Source organism: Amblyomma maculatum, chromosome 2, assembly GCF_055883805.1.
Source record: "Amblyomma maculatum isolate TAMU_Amacu chromosome 2, ASM5588380v1, whole genome shotgun sequence".
Taxonomy (NCBI): Eukaryota; Metazoa; Arthropoda; class Arachnida; order Ixodida; family Ixodidae; genus Amblyomma; species Amblyomma maculatum.
In genome coordinates, this window is record NC_139345.1 from 86,655,484 (window position 1) to 86,673,702 (window position 18,219).

At 48.4% G+C, this 18,219-nt stretch overlaps 1 protein-coding gene across 1 annotated transcript in view; it reads right to left on the minus strand.

Moving 5' to 3' along the window:
• LOC146199213 (uncharacterized) overlaps nucleotides 1–18,219 on the minus strand; it is a 72,279-nt gene that overhangs the window by 11,728 nt on the left and 42,332 nt on the right. The window contains exon 3 of the mRNA XM_084594689.1: nucleotides 12,048–12,093. Coding sequence (XP_084450815.1) covers nucleotides 12,048–12,093 — 46 coding nt within the window. The remainder of the gene's footprint in view (nucleotides 1–12,047; nucleotides 12,094–18,219) is intronic.

The window sequence follows — 18,219 nt, forward strand, 5'->3', positions numbered from 1 at the left end:
TTCTTTCGCGAGCATTATTTTTGTTGTTGTTGTTGTTTTTGCGTTCTGTAGTCCGGTGTTTTGTACTGCGGGAACGCCCTACGACTGCTTCTTCATTCATAAGTCCATCATTGCACTGGCAAAGTAGTCTGCGATGCTCGAAGGCAAACGGCATTTTTACACGGAACGCTACGACGCCCTCAATATGTTTCCTGATTAGAAAAGATGTCAGATGAATTATAAAAGCTGGCTTTATAGCTTTCCACACTTGATAATGTTGACGGAAAGGTGCGACTTTGTGCGGAAATTCTTTCCGTATTGTATACCGTTCTGTAGAACCAATGCTTGCAGTCAGAGCCAGTAAAACGTATGCAAACATATTGCATTTTTATAATTTTTCTGCCTTTCTCACTCTACTGCGCTACTGCGATGGGAGAGGGGACAGAGATCTGTTCCTCACAATGTCTTGTACAAAACAATAACGCATGACAAAAAAAATTTAAACTTGCACAGCAAAACTTGAACGTTACCGACATAGTCAAAAAGGCTTTTCCACTCCCTTTAATGTATCTTCAAATACGTGGGGAAGACAGTAAAAAAAAATGGAACAAGTTCTTTATCAGATCCAGCTCTGTTTCCTAGTGAAAAGTATATATAGCTAATGGGATGAGCAGAGCTTCTTTTCCATGTTGCCACACCACTGTCCCTCTGGCGCCATCATGTGGTCAAACCCTATCTTAGCACGTGACCGAGCGTCTTCTTCTCTCTCGAGCTTCGCCTCATTAAACACAAGCTGGGCTGTTCTGCTTTTTGTCTCATCTGCCGGTGACATTTGGTGGCGGTGCTGGGTTACATACTATGTACGTTACATACCATACATCAGTGACGCTGCACACCGACATGCGGACGCCACCCCCATTCACACAGCGAGCCGTCGCCTCCGAGGCCTCCAACTCGAGTCTGAGCTACTGACCACAGCCGTGCGAGCAGCCAGACAAGTCAGTACTCCAGCAGCGCACCTCGATTACCGCCATCATTTCACAGCGACCGGTTCGAGGATGTGGAAGACTGGTTGGCCAGTTTTGACCATGGGACCGCGTTCAACCAATGGGACGACGAGCAGAAGCTGATGAGCGTACATGTGCTTCGCGCTTCAAGAATCGGCCAAGACGTGGTTTGAGAACAACGAGGCGTTATTTGCCAACTAGGCAACTTTTCGTCGTGAGCGCAATAGTCGTCTTAACTGACATGAAAACCTCGTTTACGTCGGCAATCATGAGCTATGACTTTCGATTTAGTGGTATACCATCCATAGCAAGGCAACAGCCTGCTATCCTAAAAAAAAAAAATGTATTGGCTGAGCGGCTTAACAAGACAATCGCCAACATGATTTCTATGTATGCAGACGATGATCATGGGAACTGGAACCAAATGCTGCCGTACATCAGGTTCGCATAACTGCGCTCCATAAAACTACACGCTTCTCTCCATTTTATTTTGTTTTATTTGGTTGGTTCGATGGAGGGCGCTGACCAATTTATTCGGGCCGGCGAAGCCGCACGCCAACTTACTCGACAGCGAATTCGGCAATAACAAGACCACTACTCCCAGCGCTACAGCCTGCGCCATAGAGCTACAGCCTGGCTTACACGCCAGGATACCAAGTCTAGGTGTGGAGCCCGATCCGTTTGTGAGGGTGCTCTGATAAGCTTCTTCGTCGTCACTTGGCCCCTGCCAGGTACTCCGCCGCCTCAACAAAGGGAACTACGAGATGCTCCCACAAGGAACTTTCCGCTCCTCTCGACAGCCGAAGTCTGAAGTAGTAGTTGCGAGTATGAAGCCGTATCATCATCATCATTATCATCATCATCATCATCATCATCATCATCGTCGTCGTCGTCGTCGTCGTCGTCATCATCATCAGCCGGACGTAACCACTGCAAGGCGAAGGCCTCTCCCATATTCCTCCAATTAACCGGGTTCTGTACTAGCTGCACCCACTTGAGGCCTGCATGCGAACTTCTTAACGTCATCAACCAACCTAACTTTCTGCCGCCCCCTGCTATACTTTCCTACCCTTGGATTGATTTTGTTATCTTAAGCGACCATCGGTTATCCTCTCTTCGCACGACATACCTGCCCATGCCCATTAATTCTTGATTTCCACTAGAATGTCATTAGCTCGTGTTATTTCTTTGACCCACTCTGAGCAATTCCTATTTCTTAACGTAACACGTATACCATTTTTCGTTCCATGCGCTCTGCGTTGTCTTCAATTTAAGTAGAACCCTCCTCGCTAGCCTCCACGTTTCAGCCCCATAGGTGAGTACAGGTAAGATGCCACTGTTGCATACTTTCCTCTTGAGCGATAACGGTAAGCTGCTAATCATAATCTGCGAGTACTTGTCAAATGCGCTTCATCCCAATCTTATTCTCCTAGTCATTTCCTTTTCATGGTCCGGATCTGCGGTTTCTACCTGTCCTAAATATAGACGCATTCGCCTACCACTTCCAGTGCTTCGCTACCTATTGTAAACTGCTGTTCCTTCCCGAGGCTGCTGAACACTACCTCAGTTTTCTGCATATTGATTTTCAAGCCTGCCTTTCTGCTGTTGCTTCATTAGGTCATCAAGCATTCTTTGCAGTTCATCCCCTGAGTTACTTAGCAAGACAATGTCATCAGCAAATCGCAGATTACCGAGGTATTCTTCATCAACCCTTATCCCTAACGGCTCCCATTTCAAGCCTCTGCATACTTCCTTTAAGCAAGCTGTGAATACTACTGGGGAGATCATGTCTCCTGGCCTAACACCTTTTCGTATGGGGATTTTATTACTGTGCAGCCCCTATAAATATATTCCAGTACTTTCACATATGGCTCGTTTACACCATGATTTCGCAATGCTCGTGTGACTGCCGAGGTTTCTACTGAGTCAGCTATATATAAGGCCTGGTTATATTTCGAGCATTTGTCACCACCTGGTTGATGGTATGGATAGGACCGATAGTTAAGTACCCTTTCCGAAAACCTGCCTGATCTTTTGTTTAATTGAAGTCTAAGATTATCCTAATGTTCTTAGAGATTACCGTATTATAACCATTAAACCATGTCTAGGGTTCAAACCAAAGCCAGAAACTCGCCCATATAACCTGTATAATTTACCCCGCTCATCCGTTGTTTCCTATACGTATGCGGCATCGGGTCGATGCCTCTTGCATGGCAGGGAGGATTTCCCACCACTGTCCTTATTCTGGCGCCACCATGTGGCGGAACCACATCTCGGCACGTGATCGAGCGTCTCCTTCTCTCTGGATCTTAGCCTCATTAAAGACTAGCTGGGCTGTTCTGCTTCTTGCATAATATGCATAATTGCAACAAGGTGTCTACAACCTCATGACGGAATAACCGAAATTCGTCCATATATGTACCCAGACAAGAAAGTAAAGAGCTAGAGTATATAAAAGGGTGATACATATATACCATCAAAGTGTTTCTTCTGTGCGCGGCCTACAATCCAAACAGTTCGTATTGCCATCACGGCGAGCGCACAAAACAAGCCATTCTTCGAAAGGTGAAGTTACAGGTGGAATTCGCAAGAAACACAGAAAGAAACCTAGGACACAGAGGGGATCACAGAGTGCGTGTACAGAGGGTGGAGTAATAGAAGTGTCTTTGTGTGCGCATTTGCTTCGCATCTGCATGATGGGCGGATTACAAGGCGGCGGAAATTGCGCGCGCGAGCGCGTCCGTCGCACCCGCCAATTTCAGCCCACGGTAGTAACGAGAGAGATAGAAAGGGAGGGGGGGGGGGGGGGGGGGGGATTAGGAAAGAAGGGGAAGTGAAAGACCAGGTAAATTATTCTCGCTGCCCGAGGGCTCCTGAAATTATTACTGCTCACGATTTAGTGGCTCTGACGTCGCACATGCTCACGGCACATTTTGTAAAGATATGCTTGAATCAGGGGTAGTCGATTAGACAACTGCTTTCTTTTCAGAAAGAAAGTTCTCCGAACATGTAGACCTGTGCGTGGATCCTGGACAGCACGAGCGCGCTGTGCGTTTAGCCTATTAGGTCCGATCTTATTTTATGGTTAATCGCATTACCCTTAAAAACGGTTCCGCGCTGTCCGACACGTATACACCTTAATAAGACGCTATAGATTACGGGCCGTTCTCCGTCAGATAATCTGTTGTAATCTGCCCTGTCAGGCTGCAGTACTCATTCCAATCTGCGCCGTTAGGGGTAGGCATGTAACATTGCTTTTCGGCTCTTTACGAAGGAGTGTTGTCTTGAAAGAATCTAGACAACTGCGAGACACGAAAAGCAAAGGTCAGTGATTTGGGAGTCTCTTTTTCTTCCCGACTTTTGACGTTCTCGATGGAGGGCGGTACGATTTAGCAAGTGGCTACTTCACCACATTATGGATGGTTTTCTTCCCAAGCGACAAAAAACAAGAGAAAGAAGTCGTCAAATTCTGCCTTTTCTGCATTATCATGTGCCTTCTATTTCTCGAACTGGGAAGCTGTATATGAATCAAGAGCAAATCTCCTTTTTTCGACAATGCATGCCACCAATGCCAACCGTAAGCGTTAATACGCCAGCAGCAGATAGAGTAACATGTTATTCATCGCCACTGGCAGGTATCAACACTGGAAACTGCCCGAAGCTCTGGCCATCCACACTAAGCGACCACCTCCGTCGCTAATAGAATAGAATTGAGAAACATTCTTTACAGAAATGCAGCCCTTAAATGCAGCCCTCACTGCATCTGTGGTCTCACCGTCATTCTTTGCAGACCACGTTGTTATACCACGCCACTAGAACACACCGCGCGCCCGCCGCTGTGGCTGGAGTATAGTTAGTACACACGACTGCTGAACCCAAGGACGCGGGATCGAATCCCGGTTGCGGCGGCCGGTTGCGGAGCGCGCCACTACGGCGTCTCTCATAGCCCGAGTCGGTTTGGAACTTTTGACCCTAAACCAAATAGAAACACACAGACACAAGTCGGAATTTGCTTCGTATATACTGTACGCAGGCAGAGCCAATTTCTGTACTGCATGCCACCTGGAAATTGAATAATCGCTAGGAAATGGATAGGAGCTGAGAGGAAAAGGGAATGCTTGTGGGTTAACGTAGAGGTAGAGGGGGGAGCGGCAATAATTGGCTAAAGCCGCTCTCCCGCGTGCACTCTGCTTTCATTCAGCCCTCGGCATACATATCTAGCAGAGGCCAGTAATTCGCTTTCACACCCGAAATGAGCGTATAGAGCGCAAACACATCGATAGGAGTCAGCGGGCCGACCTACCGGCAACGCTCACTCACACTCCGTTGAGGCGTGCACATCGCTCGCGCCTATCTTTTTTGTTCAGCGCACTCGCTCCAACAGGTGCGGCAGCTGCCAGAAGCAGCGGCTGCAGCGCCGCCGCCACCACCACCACCTCGGCGAAGAGCAGAACCCCATTTGCGCGCTTATCTGCATTTCCGCCCCTCTTTCCCGCTATTTATTACAGACGCGAGGAGCGAAGCCGTGTGAGTGGAATACGTAACGCGCGGAGCGACAGAAACCGCACCACGACTACCTTTCCGTTTCGCTAATTGCGCACAGCACACAAATTTACCCTTGTGCGATTTTTTACTCTATAGTCTATCGATTTTTCTTCTACTTCTAAGAGACTGAATGTGGCGGTCTTCAAATTTCAGTGAATCGCTTAGCTGGTAAGAACCGTAAGAGAACCACGTGCGGTTAAGTTCGTACTTGAAGTTCGCTGTACGCTGACGTTTCGCGTCCATCCAAAGTGCACAGAATTAAAATGAGACACAGGGAGCAGCCATGCGTGCTGTACGCTTCGCATGGCCCTGCATGCGCATCTGTCGCGCTTTTTCGCCTCTCTTTGTTTTTACTTCTCAACTGATCCTCCGATTCATTACCGGTCTCTTTGTCTTTTCATTGATTCTGCTATCTTTGCGGAGCTGAGAGAAAGACTTATTATTTCCTCCCCTCTGGTCGCTCGCGAGGCCTTCCGCCCTCCGTGTCTCCCCACACGCACACAGACACACAGACGCAGTCGCGTCGCGCAGATTTAAACATCTCGGCTCAGTAATTTGATAATTGCAGGCGGTTAGGTCCCCTGGCCTTCGTCGTAGCAGTTGCCGCGGCGAGTCCTTCGGCGTCGCTAGGCGAACTGTCCCCTCGGCCTTCGCCGGACGAGGAGAAAAGAGAGCAAGAGGGAAAAGCTCGAAGGGGTCCTGCGTCGCGCAGCGCTTTCCCCCGGTGTCGTTGTCGTCATCATCCGACCCACGCAAACCGCCTCGCGGGCCTATTTACATGCGTCTCTTGGCTACGCGTCGTCGTTTATTATATTTATCCCCCCCCCTCCCCCTTCGCTTAACTCTTGGGCTTTTATCTCGCTTCGACAGGGGCGTTCCCGTCTGTGCGAGTGCTGGCGCGCCACACACCGGGCCACGGCCCGTCTTAAATGCTCGGCTAATTTGGTGTAGCCATTGATGTGCCTGATAAACCTAAGATTAGACAAGCTAATTGTTATAATTAACGTATAATCGAAGTCGCTTCTCGTCGTGAAAAATAAGGAGCTGTGCGGCTGCGTATACCTATATAGAGAGGCGGAGGACATCGCCGGTTCGCTCGCTCGGTTACGGGAAAGCTTTTTCGCAGCAAGGATTTATAGGGAAAACACCTAAATTAAGTGGGCGAGCGTTTAGGATCTTCCTTTTTTTGTGTGTGTGTACGGCCTCGTTGTCAGCTATTGAGAGCGGATAATACGATTATGTTGTTACCTGTCCGAGTTCTTTTTTTTTTTTCCGCAATTTATCTCCGCTCGCATCAGCGCGGACACTGTCCAAAAACGGTTGTTTCCTCCTTTTCCTTCCTCCGTTCAGCCATTACTCCCCCCTCCCTCTTCTTTGTATGTGGTATCGAGCAGAGGCGCCTTTCCCTCGCGTGGTATTATTTACGGTCCTTTATTAAGACAACATGAGTTCGTCCTGCCTGTTGCCGTGATGATGCCCTCCTCCCCGTTTCTTTATTGTCTCTACATTTTTCCCCTATACACCTCTAGCCTACGGTACACTTACGGCTCCATGGTGTCCGCCCCCTGATGCTGCAGCACCATGTCTCCTTTTTAATGAAGACGCCAAAGATTGCCCTTATGATCTAATTAAGGGACGCACTCTCTGCTGCGCCGTCTCCGAAGGTCTTAGGCAACACGCTGGGCTCCAACAACGTATCCTCGGGAGAGGCCAAGATGTCCTATACACCAGCGGCGGCATCGGCCGAACCACGAAGCGAGCACGTTTATTATCCGCACGACAACACCGCCGTAAATCATGCGACGGAGGCCGACGGAATCGCGCGTGCGTTGGCGTTGCCAGAGACTATCGCCATGTAAATTGCATCGCGATGAGCGGCTGCCGGCCGCGGTGACTAAACGCCCCCTACGGGCTGCCTATTGAATTATAAAGGCCGCGGGAACACCGGCCCTGAACGCCAGAAAATTACCTCTTGCGACAGCGGGCACTGAAAGCCGGTCTCCTCGACGCGTGCTGTGCAACCTTAAATCCTTTTGACGGGGCGTAAATGACAGGGGCTATTGCTGAGCCGGCGGGTGTACGCATGGAGCTGCGCCGCTCTTCAAAGGATGGACGAGAGATTCACGAGTGAGTGAGTGAGTGAGTGAGTGAGTGAGTGAGTGAGTGAGTGAGTGAGTGAGTGAGTGAGTGAGTGAGTGAGTGAGTGAGTGAGTGAGTGAGTGAGTGAGTGAGTGAGTGAGTGAGTGAGTGAGTGAGTGAGTGAGTGAGTGAGTGAGTGAGTGAGTGAGTGAGTGAGTGAGTGAGTGAGTGAGTGAGTGAGTGAGTGCAACCAGTTGGCTTCATAGCGGTATTACGGTATTAGGCGAGTGGCTTTCCAATCAACGCCTTGCACGTGGTTAGTGGCTGTTTTGCCTATTTGTCAGCAGCCCCTGTCTTTTTCTCCACTCCTCTCTTTATATAGCATCCTATAGGAATTAAATGCGAACGAAACAAGGAAACATAATCTGGTCTTTACGATAAACTCCGTCCACAGTGCTTTATTGCGAAATACGCTGATCGGCATTATGAATCGTGAGCAGGCAACAGGTGCCGACCGCAGACGCTTTTGCTCAGGAAAGCAACAGCTTTGTTTCATTCGCTTTCGCTATCTGCGAGCTCTGAGTGCCACGCAAACCTCTCGGACCACCCAGGTCACGGCATGCAGTCTCCGCTTGAGTGCGCCCCGCGTCACTGGACCACACGCGCACGCACACACTCTAGCCGACTACTGCACTTCTGGACAGCGAAGTCCATTCCAAGATTACCTTAACTATTTTGATCAACCTCAAACTACTCTCCCACCTCCCACCGAGGAAAAAAAGAGAACGATAGTCGCAATTACATATCGCGCGTGAGTGGAAGAGTCTAAGTATGCGAAGAGAGCGATGAGCGCTCCTCCGGAAGCTCACAATACCCGCCTCGCATAGTAACGAGGCTGTTCGCAGTTTTGGGGGCCTCAATGTAGGGAAACTGCATTAGCGGCGCGGTGGACTGGAGGGGTCGGAGATGGGTTAGATGAGACGGAGTAAATAGCAGCAGCCAAGCATTTCTGCCGTCGCCGCCACCTCGTTTGTGTAACAACGCGACCAACGCGCCGCACGCTTGAACGCACCTCGGTAAATATACATACACGCTGCTTGCTCCGCTTGTTGCTTTCCCGCCTCCAAAGAGAAAGATTTAAAAAATATAGCGAACGGAAAGCAAAGCGCAACAGCAGCCAGGGAACGTTGGAAATGTGGAAAGGAAGAAACACGCACACGTGGATGACCCACGCATGAAAAAAAGAAAGCGCGGAGGGAAATTTTATACTTTGGTGGAGCAGTAACACGAACATGGAGCGGGGAGAAACAACCACCCTCCACAACCATGCCTTCCTCTCACTACCCTTACTCCAAACATATCTCTCTCTCTTTTTTTTTCTCTCTCTCCCGTACAAACACAGTGATGCGCAGTAGCCACAATAACATGAAGCGCATGTAAGAAAACGCACAACTCACATGCACGCACACGCGCCTGCGAAAATACTCTTGGTTCATACGCATACAAGCGCGCCTCTTCATACGCCAGTTCCCTGTTTTGGGTGCAAACATTATACGAGTAATTAAATGTCGTTAACGAGGCCGTCGCGAACAACTCGGGGAGCGCTCGCACGCAAGCTCGTACGCAGCTGCTCCCTGCAGTTGGCTGTGACGGTGTCAGTCGGTACCGGCCTCATCGAGGGGAAGCCAGCGAGAAGATTAATCGGTGGAACAGAATAAGCGTGCCGGAGCGGCCTCCGCCGCTCCACGGTCGCCTGCCTCTGCCGCCGGGATGCCCCTTACGCTCCTGTTTCTCCATATTTACACTCAACAAAGCCACATGGTTCTTTTCTTGGTGTGTTCCTCGCAACTCTGTTAACGTCAGGGAAAACCTCATGTGCGCCTTGTAGTAAGTGTCAGACGAAGAATTCCACGTAATGGAAAAGAACTCCGCCAGCCAGTGAAACGCGAAACAGTTCCTGATGACCAAACGATAGAAACAGAATACAACGAGCGCAGATAAGGTACCCAAAAGTTACTATCATTAGCGAGCTTTAGAATAGGAGGACCCTATATATCGCTTAGAGAGATAGAGTAATTGCGGGGTAACAATGCGCACGCGCAGAACGCTGCACTGAAAAGGTGATGGGCGTGGCTTTCATTCTTGGCATGCGCCCGCTATTCCCCGATCACCCTAAACAATAGAATCCCCTTATATTCTAAAACTCGCTATTACCATCACTACAGCCTAGTGGCGCTTTAGTTCTTTATTTATTATTTCCCTTGCGAAACGTCACATGGGGCTTCGGGATAGCTCGTGAAACGGACATTATACGTGGTTTACAATGATGGCGCCATCCATTTCTTATTTCATCATCATCATCATCGTCATCATCAACCGGACAAAGGCCTCGCCCATCTTCCTCTTTTAAACCTGTTCATCAATGCTGCATCCGCTTGACCCCTTCTTATTGTCATTATTATTCCATCGTGAGGCAAAGGCGGTACGATTCGTCGTGGTAGTGAAACCAAATGATTTTATTCAGTGCATACGCCGACCAGCGCGCCATTTATCTTAGAAATTTTCTAACCTCGTCACTCAACAGATTATCTGCAACCCTCGAGTACCTTTCCATTTCTGTCGTGTCCACCTTGTCACTTAATATGTCGTTGTGACTGTAGGAAGGAGGAAAAGAATATGCACGGGCCTGCCAACTAAATCCAGCAGAGCTACCACCGTTGCCTCGTACGAACAGAGGAGAATTGAGAGATTAGGAAAAAAAAAAGCAAGACATGCGTCGCAACAGCCGTTGTCCACCCCTGAAGCGGCGGCGAGTGCTACGACGGCATGCACAACGGATACAGAGACACCTGTGGCACGAGGCCTTAGACCATCTAAACTTCTGTTGCGCGTTCTTGCACAGGATTACTCAGCACAAACCGTCCAGTTATCTTGTGCAATTCTTTAAATTAAGTAAGAACAGCCAGATCGTCCGAACTTGTCTTGCGTCACGTAAGTATTAACCGCTGGCTTTCCATCATGCTGGGTCGCCGTGATAGGTTAACTTCTCTCTTCTAAACTACTCATGGTGGAGTCAGGAACCTTTAGTTCACCCCCGCTGTTCCATGTCTCTTCGGCATTGTTGCGTAGATAATTTCTCCACTAAAAGAAAAAACAAAAATAGATGGGCATAACCTTTCGGGCACCGTCTCTACATAAATGACCCTCATTACGAGTTCAGAGATATTACTTTGGTAATAGAGCTGGTTCGACAGCTGAACATTCGTGCACACACATGTTCCGTTTTCGTAATAATAAAGGTATGATACAAACTCGAGCTCAGAGGATATATGAGCCTAGGTTGATCACTATAGAGTGTTGTCCTTTACGTAGCCTTGAAGATCGCATGCCACCATCGTATAGCACAATGTGGTGCTGAGAAGATGGCGTTCATAGCTATTTCTCAAACCATTATTTTTTTTACCTCCCTCGTATAGCAACAGGTGTAGCATTGTTTATACGAGACCAGGAATGCTTGAAACTGCCGCTCGCTTATGGAGTGTTTTGTGCTTGTTGCCGATGCTGATCTTTATTACCGAGAACGTCCGAGCGCGCTGTCCTTGCGTACGGAAGCAGCCATCGTTGCCATGCCAGGAAACGTGACGTTGCAGATGTTAGACGCAATTAAACTGGCTACGCACTAAGCTTAATGTTGTCGCCTAGTTATACAAGCTTTAAAAAAACGGCCCATCTTCCTTGTGCCACATGGCCTTACAAGGTCTCGAGCACACCAGCTGCCGACGCCAAGGATGTGTGTAAAGGAAGCTAACACTCTGCAAATTATTTCCTGCTTCTAACCAGGAAGGCTATTCACAGGTGAGTTACCAGAGTAATGGATATGAACCACAGAAGAAGCCTTAATTACAGCTTTCTTGATATTTTTTTCAAAAGATAACAATAGCGTCACGCATAATGCCAGCCGCTGCATGCACTCTCCATGGATTTTACACAGTTTCGAGATAAATATGAAGCAACGATTAGAAGGGTTCCCTATCCCTGCCCTGAGATTTTCGCTTTTCGCTTCTAGTTTTTGCGTACGTGATTTCGGTTAAAAACTGCGGACAACTATAGGAAAGGATCCTTTATAGTACTGGTAAATTTGTCAATGTTTAGGATTAACTTAACGAGCGTTTCCATCTAACAATGCGGAGAAGAATATACTTTACATGATTGCATAATCTGAAATACGATTAGCGGTCATATATACATGGGACCGGTCATCCTGTACATGAAAAAGAAAAATGTACTTCAGCAATATTTTCTATAAAGCATGTTTAACGCATTAAAGCACTATTTCTGCGCAGGTACGTCGCTCTTCGCTTGAGACTTCAGGCGTTCGGCATGATACGGATAGTTTTAGTGTAGATAAAAATCAAGAAAGATAACAGCCGTACTGACCTGTACCCTCGCTTCAGTCAGGTCCACCCTCATCGCCAGCTCCTCCCTGAAAAAGGAAGTAAATACGTGCACGTTAGGCACAATAATACATTTGCTGCATTTCACTCACAGTAAAGGACACCCAGGAAAAAAGAAGCATTATAAACGACTATGGCTATTTGTGACAGACATCAGTAAAAGGCGGCCGATTTTTTATTTTAGATGCATGAGCGTACTGAACAGCAGTACCTAATAGACCAGATCAGCGCGCACCAACCTCGTATTAAAGCCTTCTACGTGATGGCTTAAAACATAATATTCGAGTAGTCGCGTGTCCTCGTATTCGAGACGAGAAGCACAAATTGACATTAAGCATAGAAAGGTTAGTTCGGAATCACTGGCCAGTCGGTCCTCAATCTCAGGTGGAAGTCAAGAAGCAACAACTTTGTTCCAAGCTGCATGGTGAGTCCATGAGGTGTGCGTGGATCAAAACGCAGCAAGCGGTCTGATCACTGAATAATATGGTTGCATCTTTGTAAAAAGCCCCGCCGGTCTGGTGCAGTGGTAGGGCGCTCGACTATTGTGCCCAAGGATGCGGGAACGAATTCCGGCCTCGGCGGCCGCTTTTCGATGGAGGCCGAAAGCTAGGCGCCCGTGTGCTGCGCGATGTCAGTGCACGTTAAAGAACCCCAGGTGGTCGAACCTTCGGGTGCCCTCCTTTACGGCGTCTTTCATAGCCTTAGTCGCTTTGGAACGTTAAACCCCACAAACTACAATATTTGTAAAAATACGTAATGCAGAGGGCTGTTCTGGCCACGTATAACATGACGCCTGTACACGTTCGTCTGGCATGAAATGTGGAGCGCTCGGCCGCGCGATGGTCGCAATACTGTAAGATAGATGTTTGCTCTTTTTGTTTTAAGGCATGCTTAGATCGTTGTAGATATTGACAGGCAGTGCAGTCATTTCATTCTCTCCATATGTTCCTTTCTTTTTCTTCTTTTCACGTGATTGACGGCAACTCGAAGTAACGTAATCGTCTCGCCAAGCCGGATGCAGAAGTTCGTTTCAACAACATAGCTTTCGGGCGAAGCCGCGCGTTACGTTAGTAATTCCTCCTTAATTACGCCGAACTTCCGCTGCGAATACGTCAAGCTGCCACGCGAAAACTTCTTCGAGACGTGCGAAGAAGCACCGGGTAACACGCTAGCGGCACCCCATAGACCCGGAGCAGCGAGACCTGCAGTAGTCGTATAATGGGCGGACTGTGTTCATCACGAGGCCCAGCACGCGCGCAGCGCTGAGCTCAAAGGCGTCAAAAATTAGCGACGTTACAGAAGCAGGCCGTGCTATAGCTGACCGCATGCGAGCAGCGGCAATTATATAGGGCCGTGCCTACTGCCGAGCAGCAAGAAAAAAGGGCTCACAGCACGCACAGCAGAAGGCCGCGCCATCACCCTGCAGGAGCGAGAATGAGCGACCGGGTGGAGTTGTCTCAGTCCAGACGATCTTATTTCGACTCAGCCAAGCATGCGCGTACCCCAAGCGACTCTTAATTCGCTCGGCTCGCATTTTAAAAGGCGCATATACGCAGCCTACGGCACGTTTCGTTCTCCCTCCCTCTCTTTCTCTCCCTCTGGACGCGTTTTTCGAAATGTACAGTTGGCAAGCACGCCCGCCGGCGAGTCCCGTCTGAGTATGCTTTATGGTTATTGCCCTTAATTTAACAACGCAACTAGTGGCACATCGAGCACGCGACGTGAGCGCGCGACAGAGCGAGAAGATAGACGTGATGCGCGTTCGTGCGTTGGGGCCGGGCGAGCTCGCGAAGTTTCAAGTCCAGGTATAAATACGAACGTCGCTCCGCGACTCCCGGTAACGCTGCCGCGCGGATGACTCGGAGCCTGTGAGAATAACTGCCACCCACAACGGCGGTTTGTTTTTCGCGCGTTTACGCCGAGGAGTATCATATATACGCGAGAGGAAAGGAAGACTGGGTTGGTTTCCGGTGTCCAATTTGGCGCTGTAATTGCGGGTGTGCAGTTCACATGAAACGGGGTGGTGTCCGCCGCACACCACCAGATAACGCCGGACACAGGCAACAAAAAGAAAAAAAAAGGGGGGGGGGGGGGGGGGAGATGAAGGGGACCGGAATGGGATTAATTTCTGTGGTCGAGTGTAATGAACGTCGCTTTGATTTCGCCCGGACTAAAAGAGCACATGAAACGTACGAGAGGAAAAAACAAAAAGATACATCCTGAAAAGCACAGGCTTAATTGTCACTTGAAGTTTCTTGAACTTTTAACATAGTCCAGCTACGTGATGTCCTGTCTCCTCTCTTGTGTTTGTCTCCTTTGCGCTTACTTTTCTCCCGTACGATCATGACCACCCAGCAACAAGTTTTATACTTCAGCCCGCGATGTCTTCCTGCCTTCCGCCTGTGTACATGTACATATGTATGACGAGCTCTCTCTTGGAAATGGGCTACGTATTACTTCATGAAACGATCAGTGACAGTGACGATACTCCTGAACGTTCAAAGAGGACCGTCTTAAAAAAACAAAAAAAAAAGTACTCTGACATTCCTCGCGCTAATCTGCGAACTTTTTCAAGTCTGGACAGTGGTAACAGGCAAAAGCCACGCCTAAAGTGGCGTCATCATCTTGCGCATAAGAGTTTGCTAATAGATTTCGTGTATTTACAGAGGCATTGTTTCAGAAAGCGAGCGGAAACATTTGAACGCTTCGATATGCGCCATCGACCAAGGAAGAGGCAGCGCGCATGCGTAGACCAGCCGTGCAGATGAGTAATACGGCACAGGCTATTTCCTTTTTTGGCTTTGCACTCAAAGTTCTATACCTTTGCAGGGGTCAGTCTACAACACTCCACGCGTGCATGCGACCTTGTCTGAGCGAATACTGCAGAATAAGGTGTACATGCACCTTATTAGATGATGGTGACGTTGGTTCTCATATTTTCATTTATTCTCACCTGCAAGTAATTTATTCCGGCCCCACGTCAAAGCACACGCAAGTGCGTTTTGTCTGCTGTCGTCGTTATTCTTGCTTGGATAGTTGGTTTACTCCTCCGTTCGTTTGGTTTTTGTTCGTTCCTTTGTTACTTGTTTGTGAAAGAGCCCTGTACAGATTCGGATCGCATATTTTATTATATTGCTTCAAAGTGCCAAAAATGAATGCACTGCTCTTCATACCAACGTACTGTTTCTGACAAAGTCCGAGTGCTTATTTGCAGCGCAAGGGGGAAAATGTACGGGAAAGAAATCTCAGTTTCCACAGGGAACTATAAGGGACGACGTTCCATAGGGAACGACGAAAGTATATGCAGCAAAATAGCACCAAACGGGTGACTACGTCACAGTGCAATGCACCAAATGTATACGCAATGTTGAATTTGTTTAACTGCTCGCGTCATAGTGTCAACCGCGCCACCTCTGACGCATAGGTCGGAACCACTGACGCATTTTCGCGGCAACTCCGTCAAAGAGTGACGAACGTTCCCGTTGCTGCGCGCTGGGAAATATGATATAGTACAAGTTGATCGATTAACGTATCTGATACCCATTATTCACTTTCTGGGCACCATTTGTGCGTGGTTTCTCAATCAAACTAAATAGATAAAGCCTGCCGGTTGTTTAGGCCACAACGAAATTCTTTTTGAAGACTTTGTTCATTGTTCAGAAAAGCGTTCTTTTGATGAAACGCCGCAAAAACAACGACGCACATTGAAAAGCCCACGTACAAAGAAAGAGTTGTTTGCGTGCGCACTAATGTTCTTTCCATTACACTGCGCTTTTCCTTCAGAATTCCGCCCCATCGATCGACTCGGCCATTAGTCTGTAGTTTTTCGCAGCACAGAATTATTAATGACTCGTTCTATTTCATCACTACGTTCAGGTTCGAGCAGTGCTATGCGCACTTCTCTTGCGGTTCTATCTCCGACATCTGCATTTCAAGTTCATCGTTGTCAGCTTGTAAAAAATATAATTTGCAAATCTGTCAGTACCGAACAATGTAGTCTACAATGCACGTCTGCTAATTTTGCCTGAATAATGAAGAAAAGTTGATATTATGAATTTTATTAAGCGTGTCGATCGTACAGCAAAAGCCATAGCCGTTGCGAACGCTGTCAGATTTATAAATATAGTCAGGTGGTTGTAATTTTAGAATCAAACATTTTTTTTTTCATAATTCTTATTTCTTTTCTTTAACAGTTCATAAAAAGCTCAACTGTCCACAGTTACCGGAATGCTGCACAGGCTTACAGGCGGTGAGCTTAAACTTCGCGCTCAGCGATAATTTTTAAAATATGACCATAAGGCCAGAAAAGACGTAGTAATGCAATTGTTCGTTGAACACCCGGGGTATCGTTTTTACAGAAGATCAAGGATGGAGTGATTACGTCCACTTTCTGGGACACCTTTTAATCGCGAGGCAATGTCGAAATGCTGTAAGATACTCCTATGCGCATGTTGAAGGAAATGGTCTAAGCTTGCAGTACGTATGGCGAAGTTTTGTTTCTACAGCTTGTCCCGAGCTCACAACTATATAGTAATTAGGGCTGCAATAGGGAATCAATGAGGCGCGTCTCTGAAAATAATTATCAACCTCTACAAGCCTGCCGGCAGTAGAATATACTCTTATACCGCAGTTATAAAATTGCGTTCAAAAACAATTTCGCAGAAATTATCCAAAATTTCAGTTCATACGATGCAGCAAGAGAGAAAGAGACGCCTTGATGGAGAACCTCAGAATAATTTCAACCACCTAGGGACATTTACCGCGTATACCGACATCACCGGACACACGGACATGTTTTGCACTGCGCTCCCATCTAAATCCAGTCGCCGTGGCTGGGGTCATAGGGCTAAGTGCGAATCGAAATTAGGAGGTTCGCGTTAGCACGATGCGCAAGAAACACATTGCTGTGTATACGCTGATAATACAGTTTCTCTCTCTGACCAACTGCGCGGCTGTGTTTGAGGAACCCATAACTCCCAGCTCTAACACTACACAAGCACGGGTGCGCGGTCAGTCGCATTTAAATAACTATACACGTACACGAGTCAGGCTGCACAAAGGTGCCCTAATAATGGCTCCGACGTGTGACCGCATCGTGTCCATCCTTATTTCGTCTCCACGACCAAGGCGCGAAGCACACCGCCGTTTTCTGAACAACGCCTCATTCAGAACGGCGAGAGCGGATGCCACGCACACGCGACCGACGAGGTGACACGAGGCCATTTAGCGCAGGCGCCGTGCCCATCGCGTGTCCCCCTCGCAGAGCAAGGTCGCGGTGCGCTGAGGTGTCTTCCAACAACCGAAGCGACAGCGTCGGCCGGGCGACCGCGCTCCCATTTCACGGGCGATCATTGCTCCATTCAAGCTGGTCTCTGCACGCCACCACCATCCCGTGAGGATGAACCCTTCTTGTAGAGTATCTAGTACCCAAGTGCGCTGTGCCTGCTGTTACACCGCGACAATTTATTTCCCCTCGCGGTCACGCAACGATTAAACGACAAATTGCCAAATCTCAACCCTTGAATCCTTCCCCTTTCCAGACCCTTCCCCTTTCCAGTCCCTTCCCTAAATGTGTTACTCCTTTCCTCTCCACTCTATCTCGGTGTCGTACAGAGCGCCGTCACAACCTTGCCCTTTCGTCCTCGCAGCACCCCTCAACGAGAGGCGAGCAGCCTTTATTTTATAACGACCGACTTGGGGAAGGGATGAAAACGGCACGGCGAAATGAAAGAGAGGCGAGTAGCAGAACGTCCCCTGGGGCCATTCTGCTCATCATCCGCCGCTGCGCCACTTGGCGAGACACCGCCGGAAGGTGGGCGCAATTTGGGAGGCAATTAAATGTAGTCCAGTGCCACTGCGGATACACTTCAGCGACACGAGCGGAGAATTAAGTCCGCACTCTTTGTTCTCTACTGAGGATGCCCTTCCCCATCTGTCTCCATACGTCCCGACCCTGTTCTTCCTTCTCGGGGTCCGTTGTTCGGACAAGTGGCCCACTTTGGACAGACCCAGCCCCTAGCGAGACGATGTGCAACACCGTCGCGGAGAATTAAAGGCGAGGTCGCTGTTCGTTTTATTTCGTCTATCTGCATGTACTCGCGACCGTCCGCACGCACGCGTACTAGCAAAGCAAAACAAAAGAAAAGGGAATGAGA